Source organism: Anas acuta, chromosome 9, assembly GCF_963932015.1.
Source record: "Anas acuta chromosome 9, bAnaAcu1.1, whole genome shotgun sequence".
NCBI lineage: Eukaryota > Metazoa > Chordata > Aves > Anseriformes > Anatidae > Anas > Anas acuta.
In genome coordinates this window covers 9,386,289-9,404,008 of record NC_088987.1, presented here as the reverse complement: position 1 = coordinate 9,404,008, position 17,720 = coordinate 9,386,289, and the positions used below count along the sequence as shown (strand labels likewise).

Below are 17,720 nucleotides of genomic sequence, written 5' to 3'. Positions count from 1 at the left end.
TGTTCTCAAAAAAAAAATCAGTTATATTTGAATATTTAAATGCAGCAAGACTCACAATCAAAGCCTCTAGAGTAGGAAAAATCCCAAACAACCCTCAGTCATTACATTCTTCAAAGCAACTCCCCAAAGTCATTTGACTTAAAGCCATAAAGTATAACCAGATTATCCTGCTGGACATAAGGTCACATTCAAACAAAAGCCAGCACTAAAATCAGCAATTCCTCCTGCAGCTTGTTGGCCTCTTTCACATTTTCACTTCCTTTTCTTAGGCAAACCAAGACAAGGAACAAGAGGGCAGTATAAAACTACATGAGCTATTATATCTTTCTCATTAGTGGAGTTCTGTTTCTTGGAGATGAACTCTCTAGTGTGATCACCTCTTGGGGTGCCTTACAATTTGCTTAAATTAGGAAGCACCATTTGGTCTCATAGGACTGCTCGGGATTAGTCTATGAGAACAATTCCCCTGCCCTTTAAATACAAGAGAGTAGAAATGCTATTCATCTTACTCCACTGCCTTGTTTGATCCAGAAACTCAGCCACCAGTTGCTAAAAGCTGTACTGCCCACATTCAGCACAAACAGAGCCATTATCACGAGGAATGCAAAGGGGCCTCCAGCTGCCTGAATGTAGATGCCATACACAGACCAGGGGACAGAGCCTTTGCCTTTCTCTTCCAACTGAACCAGCTGGCCTGTGAAACAAAAGAGGAGGGAGAGAGAGTGAAGAAAGCAAAGTTGCTCCATAAAAACTTCTACAAGTTTGCAAATATGCACAAAACTGAAGTAATTCTTACACTGAACAGAATACTATCAGAAACAGGCATTACTTAACACATAGAACTCAATGGTTCAAACCGTTTTTCAAGAAATCACAATTCCTCTGCAGAATCATTCATGTCATGCTATGTCTGAAAAAGCTGGATCAGCATAGACTCAAACACTATGACCCTTATCAATGTTTTTTTAAACCTTGCCAAATTTCAAAGTTAACATAAATGGAGAGAACCCTAAAGAGGTTTCTCTTCTTCAGATTCTTCACATATAAATGCCATGTCCTGCCTAGGACTTTGCAAGTGCCAAGCTACACGCACTGCCCTCCAGACAGGAGGGAGAGGTGGTGTCGGAGACAGGGTACTACAAGCTCCTTTGCAACACTGGCACCTGACCTATGACAGACTGATTAAACTCAAACATTATGCTGGCACCCACATTACACAAATTATCAAATGCTCTTTGCCTACTGCTTGTGTCCTATCAACCATACAGAGTGACCAGGACTTGAGACAAGTTTCAAAACCTGTGAGGCACATTCATTACATCTGGGAAGCAAATATTTTGAGCTTATCAGTGTATGAAACAATTACAGCCAGAAATCTGATTACATAGTTACCCTCTTCCTTCTTCACGACTTTCTCCTTCTTCACAGACCCTGCTTTGGTACTTTTATCCTGGGGTCTTTTCAGTGAACTGTTTGTGTTCTTCTTTATATTAATCTGTAGGAAAACGATGACACTAAACACACTGGAGTAATTTTCTTTTACATTTTCATAGCTGAACCCAAACGTTTTTTCATAAGACTCCTATGCACAACGGCTTTCAGTAGCTTAGCATTGATTTCAAGGAAGATATTAATTTTGCTGTTATTACAGATGACTACCAACTCTGGTGAATTACATTTTCCTGCTCTATTGAGCTCTACAAATCTGCACTTGTAGTGTGCAAGGTTAATTTCCAGAATCATTTGAAACTATGTGCATACATGGTAAAAGAATTATACCCCAACTACAGAGAGAGAGAAAGAGAGAGAGAGACGATCCACAGTTTCTTGTAAAAATAACTCACTATTTTATTAAGAGGCTTTTTTTTTCCCCCTCAAACATCCTAATCTCTCTCTCTCAAGAAAGCTCTCAAGAAATGTGTCTAAGGACAAAGTCAGCTAACTCAGAGTTTCAGAAATCAGATGGCCAAACACTAAACTGTACACACAATTACTGTTCTGAACTTGTCTCTCTTTCCACAAAATGGAAATGACCATCTGTTCAGAGAGCATAGATTAACTGAAACCCTCTACATAACTTCATGGACACCTTACATGAAATGACACATCTCACATGCAACTTTACTATCCCTTTCTTCTTATCCTATAGAGAATGCAAATCAACACTCCTTCCACGAGCTAGTGTTTACAGAGTGAAGGTCAGCCAAGTATGCAGGCTGGAGAATCTCATGCTAACTGTCATCACATTAACCTTAACATGGCAGAACTATAATCTTCATGTCTCAGAAAGGATATGCAGAGTAACGTATGACATTCCTTTGCTTCTTTCACTAACATCTCCCAGGAGAAAATTCCACCAAGCACCTTCTATCTGTATATTTATCACAATGCTACCTTTTCAGATTATTTTTTTCCAGTCCTGGCAACTTATGAGTAAGGAGTCTTTCACCACTTAAAAATAGACCACTGGTATATTTTTGTTTCTTACTCCACAGAATAACTTCAGGAAACAAACAGGACAAAGCTGGGAAAATTAAATAACTGAAAATTTAAAAATGGTTCTTGCTAGTTTCTAGGTTTACATTCTTCGCCAACAGATGTACTAGCAGACAAACCCAAGTTTGCATTCACAGCCATTGTTTCATAACAGAAACAGTATTGATCAATAAGATTTTTTTCTGCCCCTGCCCCCCCCCCCAAAAAAAAAAAAAAAAAAAGGCATTTTCAGTTACACTCCCAATATACAGTTGCATCAGTAACAGTTTTTTCAAAAGTTGGTCCAGGTCTGTGTTAATTTGGAAGTAAATTAAGAAGTGAGGTGTACAACAAGAGACAAGAAGCTTCCTGCTCTGAGCATCACCAAAGTAAACAATACATTTCTTACATGTTCAACTCATGAGATCACTGGCAGAGTCACCTCTACTACACATTCCCCAAATAAGAACTGTGACTGCAAATACAACATGCTAACAAAGCACAGATTATTCCACCGGAAGCATACTGGTCAGATCAACATGTGAAGCCATTTTCCAGTCTTCCAATTATGCCATTTGGTTTATCTCATTAGAAAAGTCAGAGTGCTTTAAAATGGAAAAACAAGTACCTCAATATGTGGTGTCTCTCCCAGCTGTAGGTTATTAAAAATGGTTGCATAGTCCCCATTTAAATTCATTAATTCCTCATGACTTCCTCGCTCAGTAATACAGCCTTCTTTCATGAAGACCACTTCATCACAGTCAACGAGATACTGGTAAGAACAGCACAAAGCACAAACCTTCATCATTACGTATGATCCACCACATGCCCGTATGATCCTTTTCAGTATTTTATAAACATTTGCACACAGCAGGAGGGAAACACACTGATTCCCTGCTAACAGGAATGTGGCTTTTAAAGTTCCTGTATTTACCAGATCACCAAGATTACTCTCACTCTAAAGTTCTCATGTTCTGTCAAAACCAAGCCGTTACAGAATACGCCATCTGGAATACTTAAACTCTGCAGATACTAATACACTAATTATTAATTCTATACACAGAGGATGGCAAAAAAAATCAGAATATATCGATTCTGATTTACTGATAGCAAAACTAAATGTTTTCTGATGTGATAAACTAGCTTTAAGGCAAATTAGCAAAAGTGTTTTTGAACAAGATACTAATTTATCTAACAAATTTTCTTTAGCCAAGCATTACCAGTCCCTATCATACACTAAACAGTACTAGTATCAAGTAAAGAATTAGACTTAGCTCTTTGCATGTTTGCAGCAACTTTGTAAATCTAAACAACACATTCTATAGCAGGACAAGGTTGTGCTCTAACAAGCCAGGACACAGGAATCTCCAGCATGAAGGCAAGTGACTAAACAGCATTTCAAGAAAGTCCAAGAAAGCAAACATAAGAGGTGTAGTACCTGAAGCTGATGAGTGATGAACAGGACAGTCTTTGACTTCAGGTGCTTCCTTATTGCACTGTTAAAAATGTGATTTCCAACATGAGCATCTAAGGCACTAAGGGGATCATCGAGGATGTAAATGCTCCTGTCACTGTACAGGGCTCGAGCCAGACTGATTCTCTGACGCTGTCCTCCACTCAGGTTAGCCCCTCGTTCACCAATCTATACAAACACAAACAGGTTATTTTATTTCTACTGCACTGTGCAACACATGAACAAGAGATGACTGGAATTAAATAGATCATAATATTTCATATGCCTCTGCGTATATACATATAGATGCACGCACACCATATTATATGTACGTTTTATAGTTTAGGTGTATACTTTTTTGTGAAACGTGTTACACAAACTCAAGGTTAACATGCTTGAAGCGTTACAGTATTTTTTTGCCTACCTAATTTAAATTAAGTTCAAATAGGTGCTATTAAAGCAGTTAAATTTACAGAACAATGAAAAACTCAGGAACTGGCAACATTTGTGCCAAAAACGTGGCACTAGTCTCAACAGCCTACAGCATTGATAAGCTTGAGGCATATTCAGCAGCTTGACTTATATGCATACCAGTTTGATGTTTCTCCTTACTCCAGTCTAATCTGGCGAATTAAAACTTTACTTTTCTTCATCTACTAAATAGTTTACTATAAGCTTAATATAAGTTTAATAAGTTTATACCTCTGTCAGGTCCCCATTTGGAAGGATGGCTAGGTCAGGCCTTAGACAGCAACCATTCAACACAGTGTTGTATCTAAAGAAGATGGATTAAGTAAGTAGTAAGAAGACATTTTTTCCACCCAAAGCGTCTAGCTAGTACAGCATTATTTCACTTTCTACACCAATAGCACATATTCCAGCAGCCTTAAAAAACGATCCACCTTGGATTACCAAGATGAAACCAAGAACAAGCTACTTACTTCTGATGTTCTGGAAAGGTAAAAAGGCAATTTCTTTTCAAGGATTGCTAACATAGGGCCTAGGGATGCCCCCCAGTCGGGAAGGGACACACAAGGTGCCAGCTCATTGAAAAGGAGTTGTTGCTCTTACACAGGGCAAGGCAAGGACAGCAAGTACAAATATAACTTTAGTGCTGTGAACAGAGGTCAGAGAGCCCTCACCGCAAATGAGCAATGACAGTAGCAGTGACAGCCATCAGCCACAGTGACCACAAACACAAGAGAGACAGGCTTTTAAATGAGCCTTAAAGGAGTTTAAAGGCACACTCCAAAAGTAAAGGTAGGCTTTGACTGCAACATACTCTGCATCCCTCACTTGGGCCAAGAATTACTAAGCTTTCATGAAAATCAGCAAATATTTCTGACAAACCTTTCTTCATCATATTCCTTGCCAAAAAGAATGTTGTCCCGAAGTGTAGCATTGAGAATCCAGGCCTGCTGGGCCACATATGCAAACGTTCCACTTACAGCAATGCTACCCTCCAACAAGGTCATCTGGAATTCAAAATCATGCAATAATGCCAGGTCATGTCTAATACAAATAATTGGAAATCAAGAAGAGAAAAGCAGAAGTCAAAACAGAATTTCTCACCTGTCCTAAAATTGCCGAAATAAGTGAAGTTTTTCCACTCCCCACACTGCCACAAATTCCAACAAGTTTTCCCTAGGCAGAAAAAAATATACGGTACTCATTACTTACTTCTCTAACCTTCTTAGATTTTGGACTACCTGTAGTATCTCAGAGTTTACAGTCAGACATTAATGACAGCTGAAAAAGGACAAATGCAAGTCAGCCGATATTTTAACTCTTGAAAAACAAACAGTGAATACCATCCCACTATGGACTAAAAAACTGAATTAACTCTGCAGGTGAAAATGAATCTATTTTAAGAAGTTTCCCTCTGACTGGGCCTGATACAAGCCCAGAGAATGCTGCACTCGGCTAAAAGCACCAACACCTGCCCAAACAGAACTGGTTTCCAAAGGCCTACCACTGACTTCAGTGGGTGACAGCTCAGACTAAGGAAAAAAACAACCTTTGTAACTTGATCAGAAGATAAAGAAATGACTGCAGCAAACAAAAAGAACAAATTCACAGATAAATAAAAAGTTTCATACAATCAAATTGACAATTATTGGCTGGTGTGATAAGGGGAAAAAAAAAACACAGAATAAAGGATACGTGTCCATTAGAACTCCCTGCCTATGAGATGCAGTTTGCTAAGGACCACCTACCAAGAAAAAGCTGGAATCCAATCACTTTGAAGCACTTATCTGCAATAAAATGGATGGGCTGATACCTACATTAACCAAATAATGAATTCAGCAAAACTGTTTTTCTTCCTTCTGTAAAAAAAAGTTCAAGTGGACAACAAGGGTATATAGGCATTTGGGGAACAAGTTGTTACACTCTCATTTACAAGTTTTCCTCTTCCGACAGTAAATTAACCTGTACATTTTCAAGTAAGTATATAATCCTTTTCCAAGTCTATTTATTATTTAAAAATAAAAGTAACTCTTGAGTTTTAAACTATCCCTCTGCTCATACTACAGGACAGTTTAACCAATAATATTCTGAAAAATGCATGGATCCCATTACTACAGCATCCAAATAACAGATTGCAATTTTTTTTTTGCATTTGTAAAAGATACCATGTATTAAGGAAGTTCATTTTCTTTGACATTTCACATGCTTATGCCTTACTTGCAATGAGGACTTCAACTGCTTCTAACTTCTTGAAAATCTTTCTTTGTCCTTCCTATTGTGCAAAAATTCTCAGTGAAGAATTAGTTGCATATTCTTCAATGAAAAACCACTGTTATGCTCCATTAGAACACTTAAAAAACACATAAAACGTTCACTGAGAATGTAGCCAAAACCCTATAAAATTGTCTAATGGCTGCAGGAATAAACCATCAACCAACACCTCAACACCTCTGTCGCCCTGCTTATTCTTTAAGTTCAATGCCTCAGACTGTTCTGAGAGCTACAAACAGAAAAAACACATTAGATGTGAAGACTAAATATCCTGCAGTGATTCATAGGCTGTGTGCAAAGATCCCGTTTGCTAGAATGGCACAGCTGTTTACATCAAATCAGACACTGCATCCTGGATACCACAGTTGCCATGGATATTACAGGAGTGCACAAAAGCAATATGCTCCATTTCATGCAGAAATACACAGCTCTCTATTCCAAGGGACAGCTAAAAATGAGGTCTTTTAAGAGCTCAGATTTTCTCCTTTCTTCTCTTACCTTTTCTATCTCCAAGTCAATGTTGTAGAGAGTCCTCTGAAGCCGAAGGTTAACCAGGTGGATGATTCTGTTCTCCTCTTCGGGGCTAGGATGGTCATCATTGTCCACTAGAAGATGGCCCTTCTGCTCTGCCAGCACAGCTTGCTGTCCCTCATTCTGCAGCTTCATTTTCTCTTTCTTGCCCTTGGTTACTTTCTTGTCTTTTTTCACTTTGGGGGTCAACTTTGGTGAGCTCTGGACGCTGGCGTGGGAGAAGTCCCAAGCCAAGGTAGCATTTTTCACCTCTATCGCGGTGTGAGGATTGGCTGGTTTTTTCTTTATCATATGAACCTCTTCCATTAGAAATAAACTCTGATAGGAGTTGTGAGAGAGGTGTAAAGATGAGACACCTGATCAAGACTGGGAGACAAGCCTATGGCACACTCACGCAGCAAAACACATCAGGCTATATAGTGGGAGAAAGCTGAAGAGCAAAAGGTAGCTCATTAGTGTAAACTAACTCCGGGCCTGCTGAGTGGCCAGGGCATTCCTGGATGTGGTGGAAACACTTAGATACACTAAGACTTTTAAAGAACTGCAGTGCTCTGGGTGCTAAGAGGAGCTCATTCTGTCAACACTGTTTGCAACTACCACTCTGCAACCTCCAGATACAAACCACGGGAGTAGAATACATGGGTTGCAGAGACGTCACCATGAGCAAAAGTGACTGACTTGTCCTGAGCACCAGCTCATTACAAAAGATGGAATGACTTCAGCCTTTACCCTTAGCCTCTTTGGTTGGGAAAATGCCATCTCACACAAATTTAGCAATGTAGGGCTGCTTGAGAGTAAGCAAGCCACTAAGTCCATTGTATCACGTTTTCCACCACATCCATCAGTACTTACAATCAACACAGATTAAGAGATTTTTCACATAATTTAGTTATAAGATAAAATGGTTTCCACTTACATAACTTGTGTGTTGAACTAAGCAGCCTGTGACTACAGACTCCTTAACTGTCAGCCTTATTTTACTCCTGAGATTGCTATGCCCAAATCACACATTCGTAAGAAAGCTCATACTCATTTGCAGACTCAAAAAATTAATATCACAATAAAAATGTAACTAGAGTAACCCCACCCTGTTACACACCTGACAGAAATTACACTGTTTGTGGACTTGAACTGGGAAGTACTACAATTTCCACTCTTCTCTTCCCCTAAAAATTCCCTCTAGTGCAACTGGACTTAGGAAAGCTTGCTTGTGGTTGATCCAAGAAGAAGATTAAACAAAAATGCTCAGAAATTAATGGGATCTCTCAACCATTCTGCAGATTCCATTCTTCTCACACCCAAATTTGTTTCCTGAATGCATTATACAGAATCCATATAACTTAATATTATGGAATCCTATTTGGAAATTTCTGCCATGTGCAATAGTGGTATGTGCTATCGTCTACAAGAGAGAAGGCAAAATAAAGGCCTGTCTTCTGAGTTCATACTAAAGTACACAGCGTATTCACAGCAATTGAAGGATGAAATAGGATTGTTTCTGTTATCTGGGTTTTAATTTTCTGCCATAGATTTTCTTTAGTCAGGTCACAATTGTATTTTATTCGTACAATGGAACCAGTATTTCAGTCACAATATGCTCTGGAAACACTAAACCTCAGTTTTCATGACTACAAACAAAAATTTACTAGTTTGTGCAAAGTCTGCCCACATAGAACATGACATTTTCAAAAATAATTTCACTGGCAAAATGTGGAATTTCATTGTAGACAAGTTGCACTGCATTTTCATGCAGATGGTCTTAAGAGAGTGCAAGAATTACTATACTGCAAACCATCTAGTCCTGAATCCCATCTCTGACAGTGGCCAATGTCAAAATCCTGAAATCATTGACTATTTTGCTTCCCACACCAGTACTAACTTAAAGCTCTAATATTCTTTGACGGTGTTTATCCCTTCTGAAGAATACAATAATATGGAGTGCTAAGTGTACGGAAAGAACTCCTCATACAATAAAATAGCATCAAATTGTTCCACTAGCATCTATTATACACATACGACACTCCACACTAACAGCTAAAACTGCAAAACTAAAGGACTGCTTACCTTAAATCTGTCAACGGAAACAGATGCCTCGGATAGAGACTTCACTGAGAAAGGTGTTACTTTTAGAGCAAAAGTCATTGAATTAAAGACAGTGACCACTGTGAATGCCTAAAAAAAAAAACAAAAAAGAGTGAATGACATTTGGATGCAATATACTTAACTAGCAGTTCCAACCTTCTAAAGGTTGAATTGCCATAGCAGCAAGTCAAAGACATAGAAAAGGTCCACAGTCAAAGAATAACCATTTAAAGATTCAAAGTGTTCTGGAATAGCAGAAAACCGTGCATCTACCCAGCACTTTGTAACAGAACAAATCTTCAGTGTTAGTAGATCCAATGAAAATATCAGACAGCAAATCCTGCATTAGCCTATTACTTGTGAAGACCCATCTTCATATCCTATTTTAAGTCACAAAGGAAAACAAATCTGTACTGTCTGCATCCAAGCATACTGGAAAAAAAAACATCCAGTAATCCTAATGTCCTAACTGAATAGCAAAAAGAAGTGCTGGTTCACATTCATCTCAAAACCTGTTCTGAGAAAGGTCAGGGCTGCAACAGCACAGAGTTTTTTGTGCAAAATACATAACTACATCTGCTGCTGTCACAGCCACCAGATCACCATTTCTGTTAGCCTTAACCTGGCCTGGCCATGCAGGCAAAAAAGAATGAGCTGGAGAGAAATGACTTAACAGAAAAGCTACTGTAGCGATGCAGTAAATAATATTTTCACCACTGCAATAAGCTAACCGCTTACCTGAGCTGCTGTAAGATCGTAGCCAAGGATCATATGGACAGAAAAAGTCACCACACTGGCAATGACTACAACTATGGGAGCCACACCCACAGTGATGCTCTGGAAGTAGCCTGCACGTTCTAAGATTTTACGTTCTTCCTCACGAATCTCTAGAAATACGAATAAGGGCACCAAATATGAAGTATGATTCAGAGGTATATGTATACTTATGTATACACTACCACAGCACTATAAACACTGAGTAAGAGAGACCTAACGCTTTACGTGTTAGCAGTTATCACATACATATCCCTCTAAAGAGAGCAGAGATAGAGCAGTAAACTATAATGGTCTGTAAATCTTTGTAAGCCAGAAGTCACCGCATTTTAAAAATGGAACAGTCATCATATTATTATCAAAAATTGGAACAAAATTAAAAAAGTTAGAATTAGAGCAAGATCAAACATTATCCTAGAAAGCAAAACTTCAGAAAGCAGCAAGACTGTTTGTCTAACCCACCATGCATGACAAAGAGCGTGATGGATGAAAGAGTTGTTACATCACATGTAAATCAATGTCTATGTTTCTAACCTAGAAGCACGCACCAAAGCAGCGAGGCATCAGCTCAAAAGGAAACATCTGCAAATTGTGAACTCACTTTGAACATTCTGAGAAAACGGTTTGACCCAGGCATACATTTTAATGAACTTAATATAATTAAGAACTTCATTCATCTTTTGCACACGTTCATCTGTTGTCGATACACATTTTCTTCTGAAATAAGCAGTGAGGCGTGATACAAACATCTGAAACAAAAAGTAACACCATGCAACATTAGTGAAAACTCAAAGCAAGTACATTCAGCCCCTCCTTATTACTATTCAAAGCAAATTTTCAGTCTGAAAAAAGGGTTTCAGAAACAGGCAAAAATACTTTCATTCTGACACAAAAGGAAAGTTAGAAACATTCACATCCATCCAATTTACTCTCACAGCAAATGAACACTAGAACGCATTCTAACCAGTCTTTTAACCTGGTCCCATAAGACGAAAGAAAAAGCTGGGCTTTGTACAGCCAGATCAATTTCCACTATATACCTGTGCTAGGACAATAAAACATTAACATTTTTACTAAAACAATGTTAAGTTTTAGAGAACTGGTGAAAACAATCAAATGCTACTCTTCATTCCCCTTTTTAAAAAGGTAATTCCCATTATTTTAGTCCTTTCTATTGCACACAAATTACATCACGGTGGACCTGATGGTATTCTGCAGCCATGCTTTTCAAAATGTTTATTATGAATATAGAGATAAAAAGAGTTTTGGCTTGGACTAGCCTATTTCACAGCTGAGCAGAAGTAGAGGCAGGAATATATAGACAAGAGCACCCTCCCTCCCAGATGTAGCACTTTTCAACACCTATTATTGAATTCAGGAATGAATCTTGACCGAAACATGCAACACTCGGTCCCTGTAGACAAGATGGAGGCCTTTTGTCTTTCCAACCTCAACCACAAGCATCTGAACACTCTGCACTTTAATTTAGCTATAAATATTTATCTCAAAGTCAGATCTCCTAGCTTTCCTATTTCCATTTCTTTTTTTTTTTTATACCATTTTGAGTTCCCCATTTCCAAGTTTCTGCTCCTCACATCATCTTTAGTAATAATTTCAATAATATGCAGTACCATAAACAGGCTTAACCTAGCAGTTTTCAACACCGTTATTCACAACTATGCATATATCTAGCCCAAGAAAAATGAAGTAAGTCTTAATTCTTTTTAACTTACCATTGCTGGGTAGAAAAGGATGAAGACAGCAGAGCCCAAGAAGCCTGTTGGGCCCAGAATAATTACATTATAAACCATTCCTAAGATGGCCACAATAGGGCCCCCAGCCAACAAACTGCCAACTGCTGCAGCTTCAAACATCCTTTGACCATCATTGGAACATACATTTATGAGCTGAAAAACATACAGAGTGGATTATTTAGATTTAAGGCACAGTTAATTCTCAAAGGAATATATTTACATATCTTTTCTCAGCCAGCAATTTCCAAAACGATACTCAGCTTACCTCGCCAAGAGACTTCTCCTTGATATTCTTCAGCTTGAGAATTTTCTTAAATGCCATTGTCAAGACAGCTCCACGCAGTCTAACCCCCGTGCGGTAATTCAAGGCCCAGGTTAGCGCAAGGGACCAAGATCGCACTATTTCCGTCATAAAGATGCCAAAAACTAAAAACAAGCTGTACTGCAGGTTGGACTCACTCTGTTGGGTATACTCCAAAAGATGTTTCACAACGAACGCCTACAGGAAGAAATGCAAACTTGCATGAACACCCCATCATCCCAGAGGACCATGCAACAACTTTATGTTAAGTTAGAAACAAGTAGGCTACTTTGCTTTTAAGAGAGCCATTTGAAATAGAAAGCGTCTTCCTTCTAGAAGTAAAAGTTGTCAGTACAAGGAATACTGTAAAACAAAGCCCTGCTGAGAGCCAAGCACTGAGCCAAATTTAGCAAGTAAAGAAAGTTTAATTTGGAACCATATTCCTCGCGGCATACTTATAATCCTCTGTGTCTTCTAACTTAACATAAATCTGTCAGTTAGCTGAAAGCAATGCATTGTCATATAGGAGAGTTTTAAAATATAGTCACTACTTATACATCTGAGCACATTAAGAAACATTCCTTTACGTGACATTAAGACCTTTTTATTTTATCTTTGGTTTGCTTCAAACGTGCTTATTTGATAAAAAGGAACAATGTACCTACAGTTGTAGAGGGGAAGAGTGAGAAGGACATTTGCAAAACATTCCTGGAAATAAACATCAGCAGTTTAATAGTAAAGAAAAAAACAAGCAGAAAGCACAAGGTACGCAATACCACAAATCATTGGGGGCAGGGGAAATGAAAAAGAAAACAAATTAACCATACGATCCCTCCCCATGCCCTCTCCCCCCAGAAACATAACACTTTACCTCAGGAATCACTTTTCAAATATCACCTGCAGAAAGAATGCAGCCCCCAGAACCACTGATTCCCACCTCCAGCTCTTTGTGGTCCAACGGCACATTACAACATCATACAACTCACAATCGCCATCAATATTAAATACTATCAACTGAGAAACAACAGGCTTTTATTTGAAATAAAGTGCCATCTTAAATGGTAACATCTCACAAACACGGTACAACAGGTAAAGCATTGTATAAATGTACAATCTGCACATACAGGGTAATTATAAAGGGTTAATATCTAACAGTCTTAGCCTCTAACAAACTATAACTGAAACTACACACAGAATTATAAAAATACAAACACAACAGTATTTTTCATGAAGTCCAAAAGATGTCAAACTTGCAGGTGCCAACACGGGAGGCTTCTGAGGCTGCACAAATTCTGAAAACTGGTTTTAAAAGTATGCTATAGTAAGGCTTCACAGATAGCAAAAGCAGGTTTCCTAGACAGCTTCTCAGCAAATGATGCTTTAAGATACTGGTGCTTTCGATACGCTAATACAGAGTAGAGAATTACCTTTGCCCACAACAAAAAGCAACCAAAAAAAAATTTTGAGACCAAAGAAAATATTTGAGAAGCCTTTCACATCACAGTTCGTTGAAGTCCTCTTGGCTAAACCAGGTTTTGCAAATAAGAGTTCTGCATAGTTTGAAGAGAGAGGGAAAAAACAAAACCCCACTATTTCAGCAAAGGTATTGAAAGCTACAGCCCAGCACCAAGTAACAGGAAAAAAATGGAGATCAAACTCATCTGTTCTGAGGAAAATAATTCTGCGTGTCAGAACCAAGGAAACATGCTGTAAATAATTTTCCTCTTTCATTTTCATAGGTGTGAATTAAAGCCAGATGTCCATCAGGTTCTAGAATGGCCACTGAGAAAATTTACATATTGATCCCTGAACAAATGTGAGCAGCTCACATTCACAGATCTATTGCATTCCAACTTTCTCCTTATTTGGATTTAGTTTTACATCCACTGTTTGGACCACAACTGCATACAGTTGGTTTGCAGTTACTAAGAAGATTACTGACTTCTTTTTCCAGTATTCAATCCCACATATGCAACCGAGTCACTGAGCATCGGGGTGAAAATGCCCCCTTTTTCCTCACGAGCTGTAACTCAGCATGGTCGCAGACAGCAAGCATTTTCTCGCACACCACAGCATTGCTGAAAGTCTCCAAGAGAGGATGTATAAAGAAAGCAGATGTTTCCTGGGGTCTCATTCCTCCCAAAACTTTTTAGTGCATTTTTTCAGCACTATTTTATAGAATCAGCATCTCCCGTGATGAAATAGAGACCAGCTCACATTATACCCCATTTTTTTTTTCCAGATGAAAGAAAGAGGAAACAGCAGATTAAAGAATTTTGAAAAGGGAATGGAAAAAAGTCACACAATTAACATTTACATCTAAGCACATACTACTGCAATTCAAACTAGTTTAATGAAAAGAATCCAGCATAAAGTTATTTACAGAACAGGAAAAGTTGTAGTACAAAAAACTAAAACTGAATCTAACGGTAAAAAGGAATTCCTGTGACTATTACCGTAGGAGTTGGTACTAGCTGCTTGGCTGTCTTAAGCATTCTCATTGAATAAACTTTACCTTACCTTTGCTCTTGGCGTTGGCTCTGCCCAGCAGGACTGCCTCATTCTGACGCAGAAAACAGCCATCCTGAAAATTCTAAAGAACAGCTTCTGTCACTGGTCCCACTGCAGCGCGGGCATCCCCACTGCAGCCAGCGTGCAAAAACACGGGGCAGGCTGCAACTGGAGCCAACTGGGAAATCGGGAAACTTACCTCCAACAGCTTACCACTCCCCCCTCCAATAACTGACCAAACTGTCAAGCTGTACTCCACTAAGATAGCAAGTTTCCCCATCTCCCAAACAGGAAGAATAATAGCTCTGAACACTTGCAAACAGGTACATTGTTCAGACCTGGAGTTAAACTGAGTATGTTCGGTAACCAAAAAAATTTATTTGTTCCTCAAAATGAACGTGAAAGTTTTGGTAGCTGATTAAACAGCAGCATAGATTCACTGAAGATAAATGGTATCTCACCTCTACTAGTACATTCTGATGGTTATTACAAGGCAGTCTGACACATGCAGCTGTCTCACCAGGTTATGGCTTTGGATATCATGGCAGATGCAGAATTTATCAAAATAAATAAAATAAAAGGAAGACCCTTGAAGGATCTGATATCACAAAAAAAAAAAAAAAAAAGGAAGTCTACAACAACTCCCATCCAGTTATAACCATCACAATGCCCATTAGCAAAGCCACCGCTATTGGCTGCCATTTCAAGGTCATGGACACTCATATTAAACTTCAAAAAGTTTAATTAATTTTAATTAATGTTTAACTCCATTTTGCTAGTTTTTACCAACACAAGAGGTCAAGTCAAGTGCTTTTCCTGATCTCCCTTTTCACCTCCAGGTGACTGAAAGGGTGTAACAATACAAGAAAGCACTAACACTTCAGAGGAGACAGCATAGGCATATACATGAGGCATGCCATTTAAAAAACAGGGAGGAGGGATGGTAAAGACTCATTTTTCCATGCCAAATATTATAACCATGAGGGAATTGTTCCTTATTCAGAGAAATGAATAAGGTTGCCTGCAAACAGGCAAGGTCTATAGATAATTTTAAATTATCCAAATTGAGCATCAATTGCAACCATAGTTCCCAACCTAACCAAGTTGGTTTGCTGTTTTTTTCCTTCCCTTCCCGCTCTCATCCAGCAGCTTGGCTGAGACAGATCAAGATTACACTACAGAAATTAGGGATACCCTGCTGCAAGTTCTTTGCTAAAGATAAAAGCAGCTACTAAAGCCCTGTAGTGAAACAATGACAGAAGCTCTTCTTGGGGAAAACTAGTGCTGTTAAAACCTTAAACATGATACGTTATTACCGAAATATGTTCATACATTTTATAATTAATACAAGCCAAATTATTACCATGAAAACAATACCACAGAAACATTCGTTATTCATATTACATAAAACAAGGCAAACTTTAAAGACGTATAGAAAGCAGAAGAACATTTTGATAAGACATTTAAAAACTGGAAAACATTTTTAAAAAGACATTTCACCTAACAGTGCACCCAAGTGTACTTACCCAAGAAATGAACCTTCAGCTTACCAGCACACTGAAACGTGTACTACTAGCAGTAATACTGCTCCTACTCCTCAAGGGAAATGTGTAGAGAATAAATTTAGTCAAAATTTCAACTGTAAATCTGCACAGCACGTGCAACAAACAGGTGACAAAAAAAATGGTGTGAATGTCAAGTCCCATATGTTGTTATCTTCATTACGACCCATAGCAACAAACTGCAGCAGTTCCTAAAGGCAATAACATACTCTAACAAATTCTACATAAAATCTCTCTGACCGTCCTCTGTAGCATCAGGAAAGACTATACTCACAGATTTCTGGAAACTTGCTACTTAAAAATGTAGCGCTCTAATAAAATTGTTTGGTTCCATCTCTTGAAGACTGTGCTATTAACGCCAATAGTCTAAGATTAGTGTTTTATCAGACTGAGTTTTATTACAAGATAAACTTACAGAATTTCAAAACAGAAATAAAATACCTGCATGTAAGAATTTTATGCAAAAAGACCACATACCAGTTAAGGAAGAACTTTAAACTATACTCAAAAGCAAAGAGAAAAAACAGGTGTGCATTTCCTCCAAGATATCTAAAGTCCCCCTCCCTTCTCCAAGAACTTGGCCTTGGTATTCAGCAACTGATCCTCCAGCTGTAGGAAACCTATCTTGGAATATCATATGACTCTGGAATTTTGCCCCAACATTTCTAGCTAGTCAAAACATTTAAGTGATCCTGCAATGAAACCTTAATATTTTACAGTTGGCCATGAGATGAAGCCCTCTGGGGTTGTTAAAAAAAGGATGGAAATTACTTACTGGTCCACTAAAACCCGCGAGCTGCGTGATCATCAGACACACTATGGAAATGATGAGTCTGGTGCGGCAGAAAATCCACACAACTCTCCGGAGAGAAGCATCATTGGGCCCACATTCTTTCAGTTCTTCCTGCCACAATCTCTCCAGCCTAAGAAAAACAGAATGCAATTTTCACTGCAATAAAAGGTACAATCTCATAGGCACTTCTCTGTAAAAACTTCAAGCATTTCCCAGCTCAGAGCAACAAAAATTACTAAATTTCAAGAGAAATAAATACATGGTTTATTTTATGAGGTAAAGAAAAACCTCTGCCATCTTGAAATATCTATATTGTGGTATTTGTACTGAAGAGAGGGACAAAAAACACAATGCCTTTTTTTTTTCTTGCTCAGTCTCTTTGGCTATCTAAGCTCTGGTCACCACCTTTTTTTGCTGGTCTGATAGAAGAGCTGTAGAGTTAAAAGCTGAGAAGAATTCTCATTAGCCATAAAAGGTTAATTTAATTGCAAGATTTGACCCTTATTCAAATCATCCTGGTTCTGTATTTTTTTCTTCCATCATTTCACCACAAGTTTTTTTTTTTTTTCAATGTAGCCTTGATATAATGTTTTTAAATAAAATTTAAAGACATGAGAAAAATCAGAAAAGTAATTGCAAAACGCTCCTGTAAACAAGTTCACTGAAATCAGCAAGAGTACAGAAAATGCAGCAGGAGGAATTGGTATAAAGGAGGATAAAACAAAATTGCATTATGTCTGAGAAA

The 17,720-nt window shown here is 38.3% G+C and overlaps 1 protein-coding gene across 6 annotated transcripts in view; it reads right to left on the bottom strand.

Moving 5' to 3' along the window:
* ABCC5 (ATP binding cassette subfamily C member 5) overlaps window positions 1-17,720 on the bottom strand; it is a 63,821-nt gene that overhangs the window by 32,361 nt on the left and 13,740 nt on the right. For 4 of the 6 annotated variants that reach the window (XM_068692507.1, XM_068692501.1, XM_068692502.1 and 1 more), the window contains exons 5-18: window positions 16,958-17,105; window positions 12,074-12,307; window positions 11,788-11,961; window positions 10,656-10,803; window positions 10,019-10,167; window positions 9,263-9,370; window positions 7,166-7,516; window positions 5,501-5,572; window positions 5,279-5,403; window positions 4,631-4,703; window positions 3,914-4,117; window positions 3,104-3,247; window positions 1,393-1,495; window positions 510-694 (exon numbers count right to left, since the gene is read on the bottom strand). In XM_068692507.1, coding sequence (XP_068548608.1) covers window positions 510-694; window positions 1,393-1,495; window positions 3,104-3,247; window positions 3,914-4,117; window positions 4,631-4,703; window positions 5,279-5,403; window positions 5,501-5,572; window positions 7,166-7,516; window positions 9,263-9,370; window positions 10,019-10,167; window positions 10,656-10,803; window positions 11,788-11,961; window positions 12,074-12,307; window positions 16,958-17,105 — 2,218 coding nt within the window. Of the gene's footprint in view, window positions 1-509; window positions 695-1,392; window positions 1,496-3,103; window positions 3,248-3,913; window positions 4,118-4,630; window positions 4,704-5,278; window positions 5,404-5,500; window positions 5,573-7,165; window positions 7,629-9,262; window positions 9,371-10,018; window positions 10,168-10,655; window positions 10,804-11,787; window positions 11,962-12,073; window positions 12,308-12,770; window positions 16,865-16,957; window positions 17,106-17,720 lie in introns of those variants that run through there. The other 2 variants (XM_068692504.1, XM_068692506.1) reach the window with 2 other exon arrangements.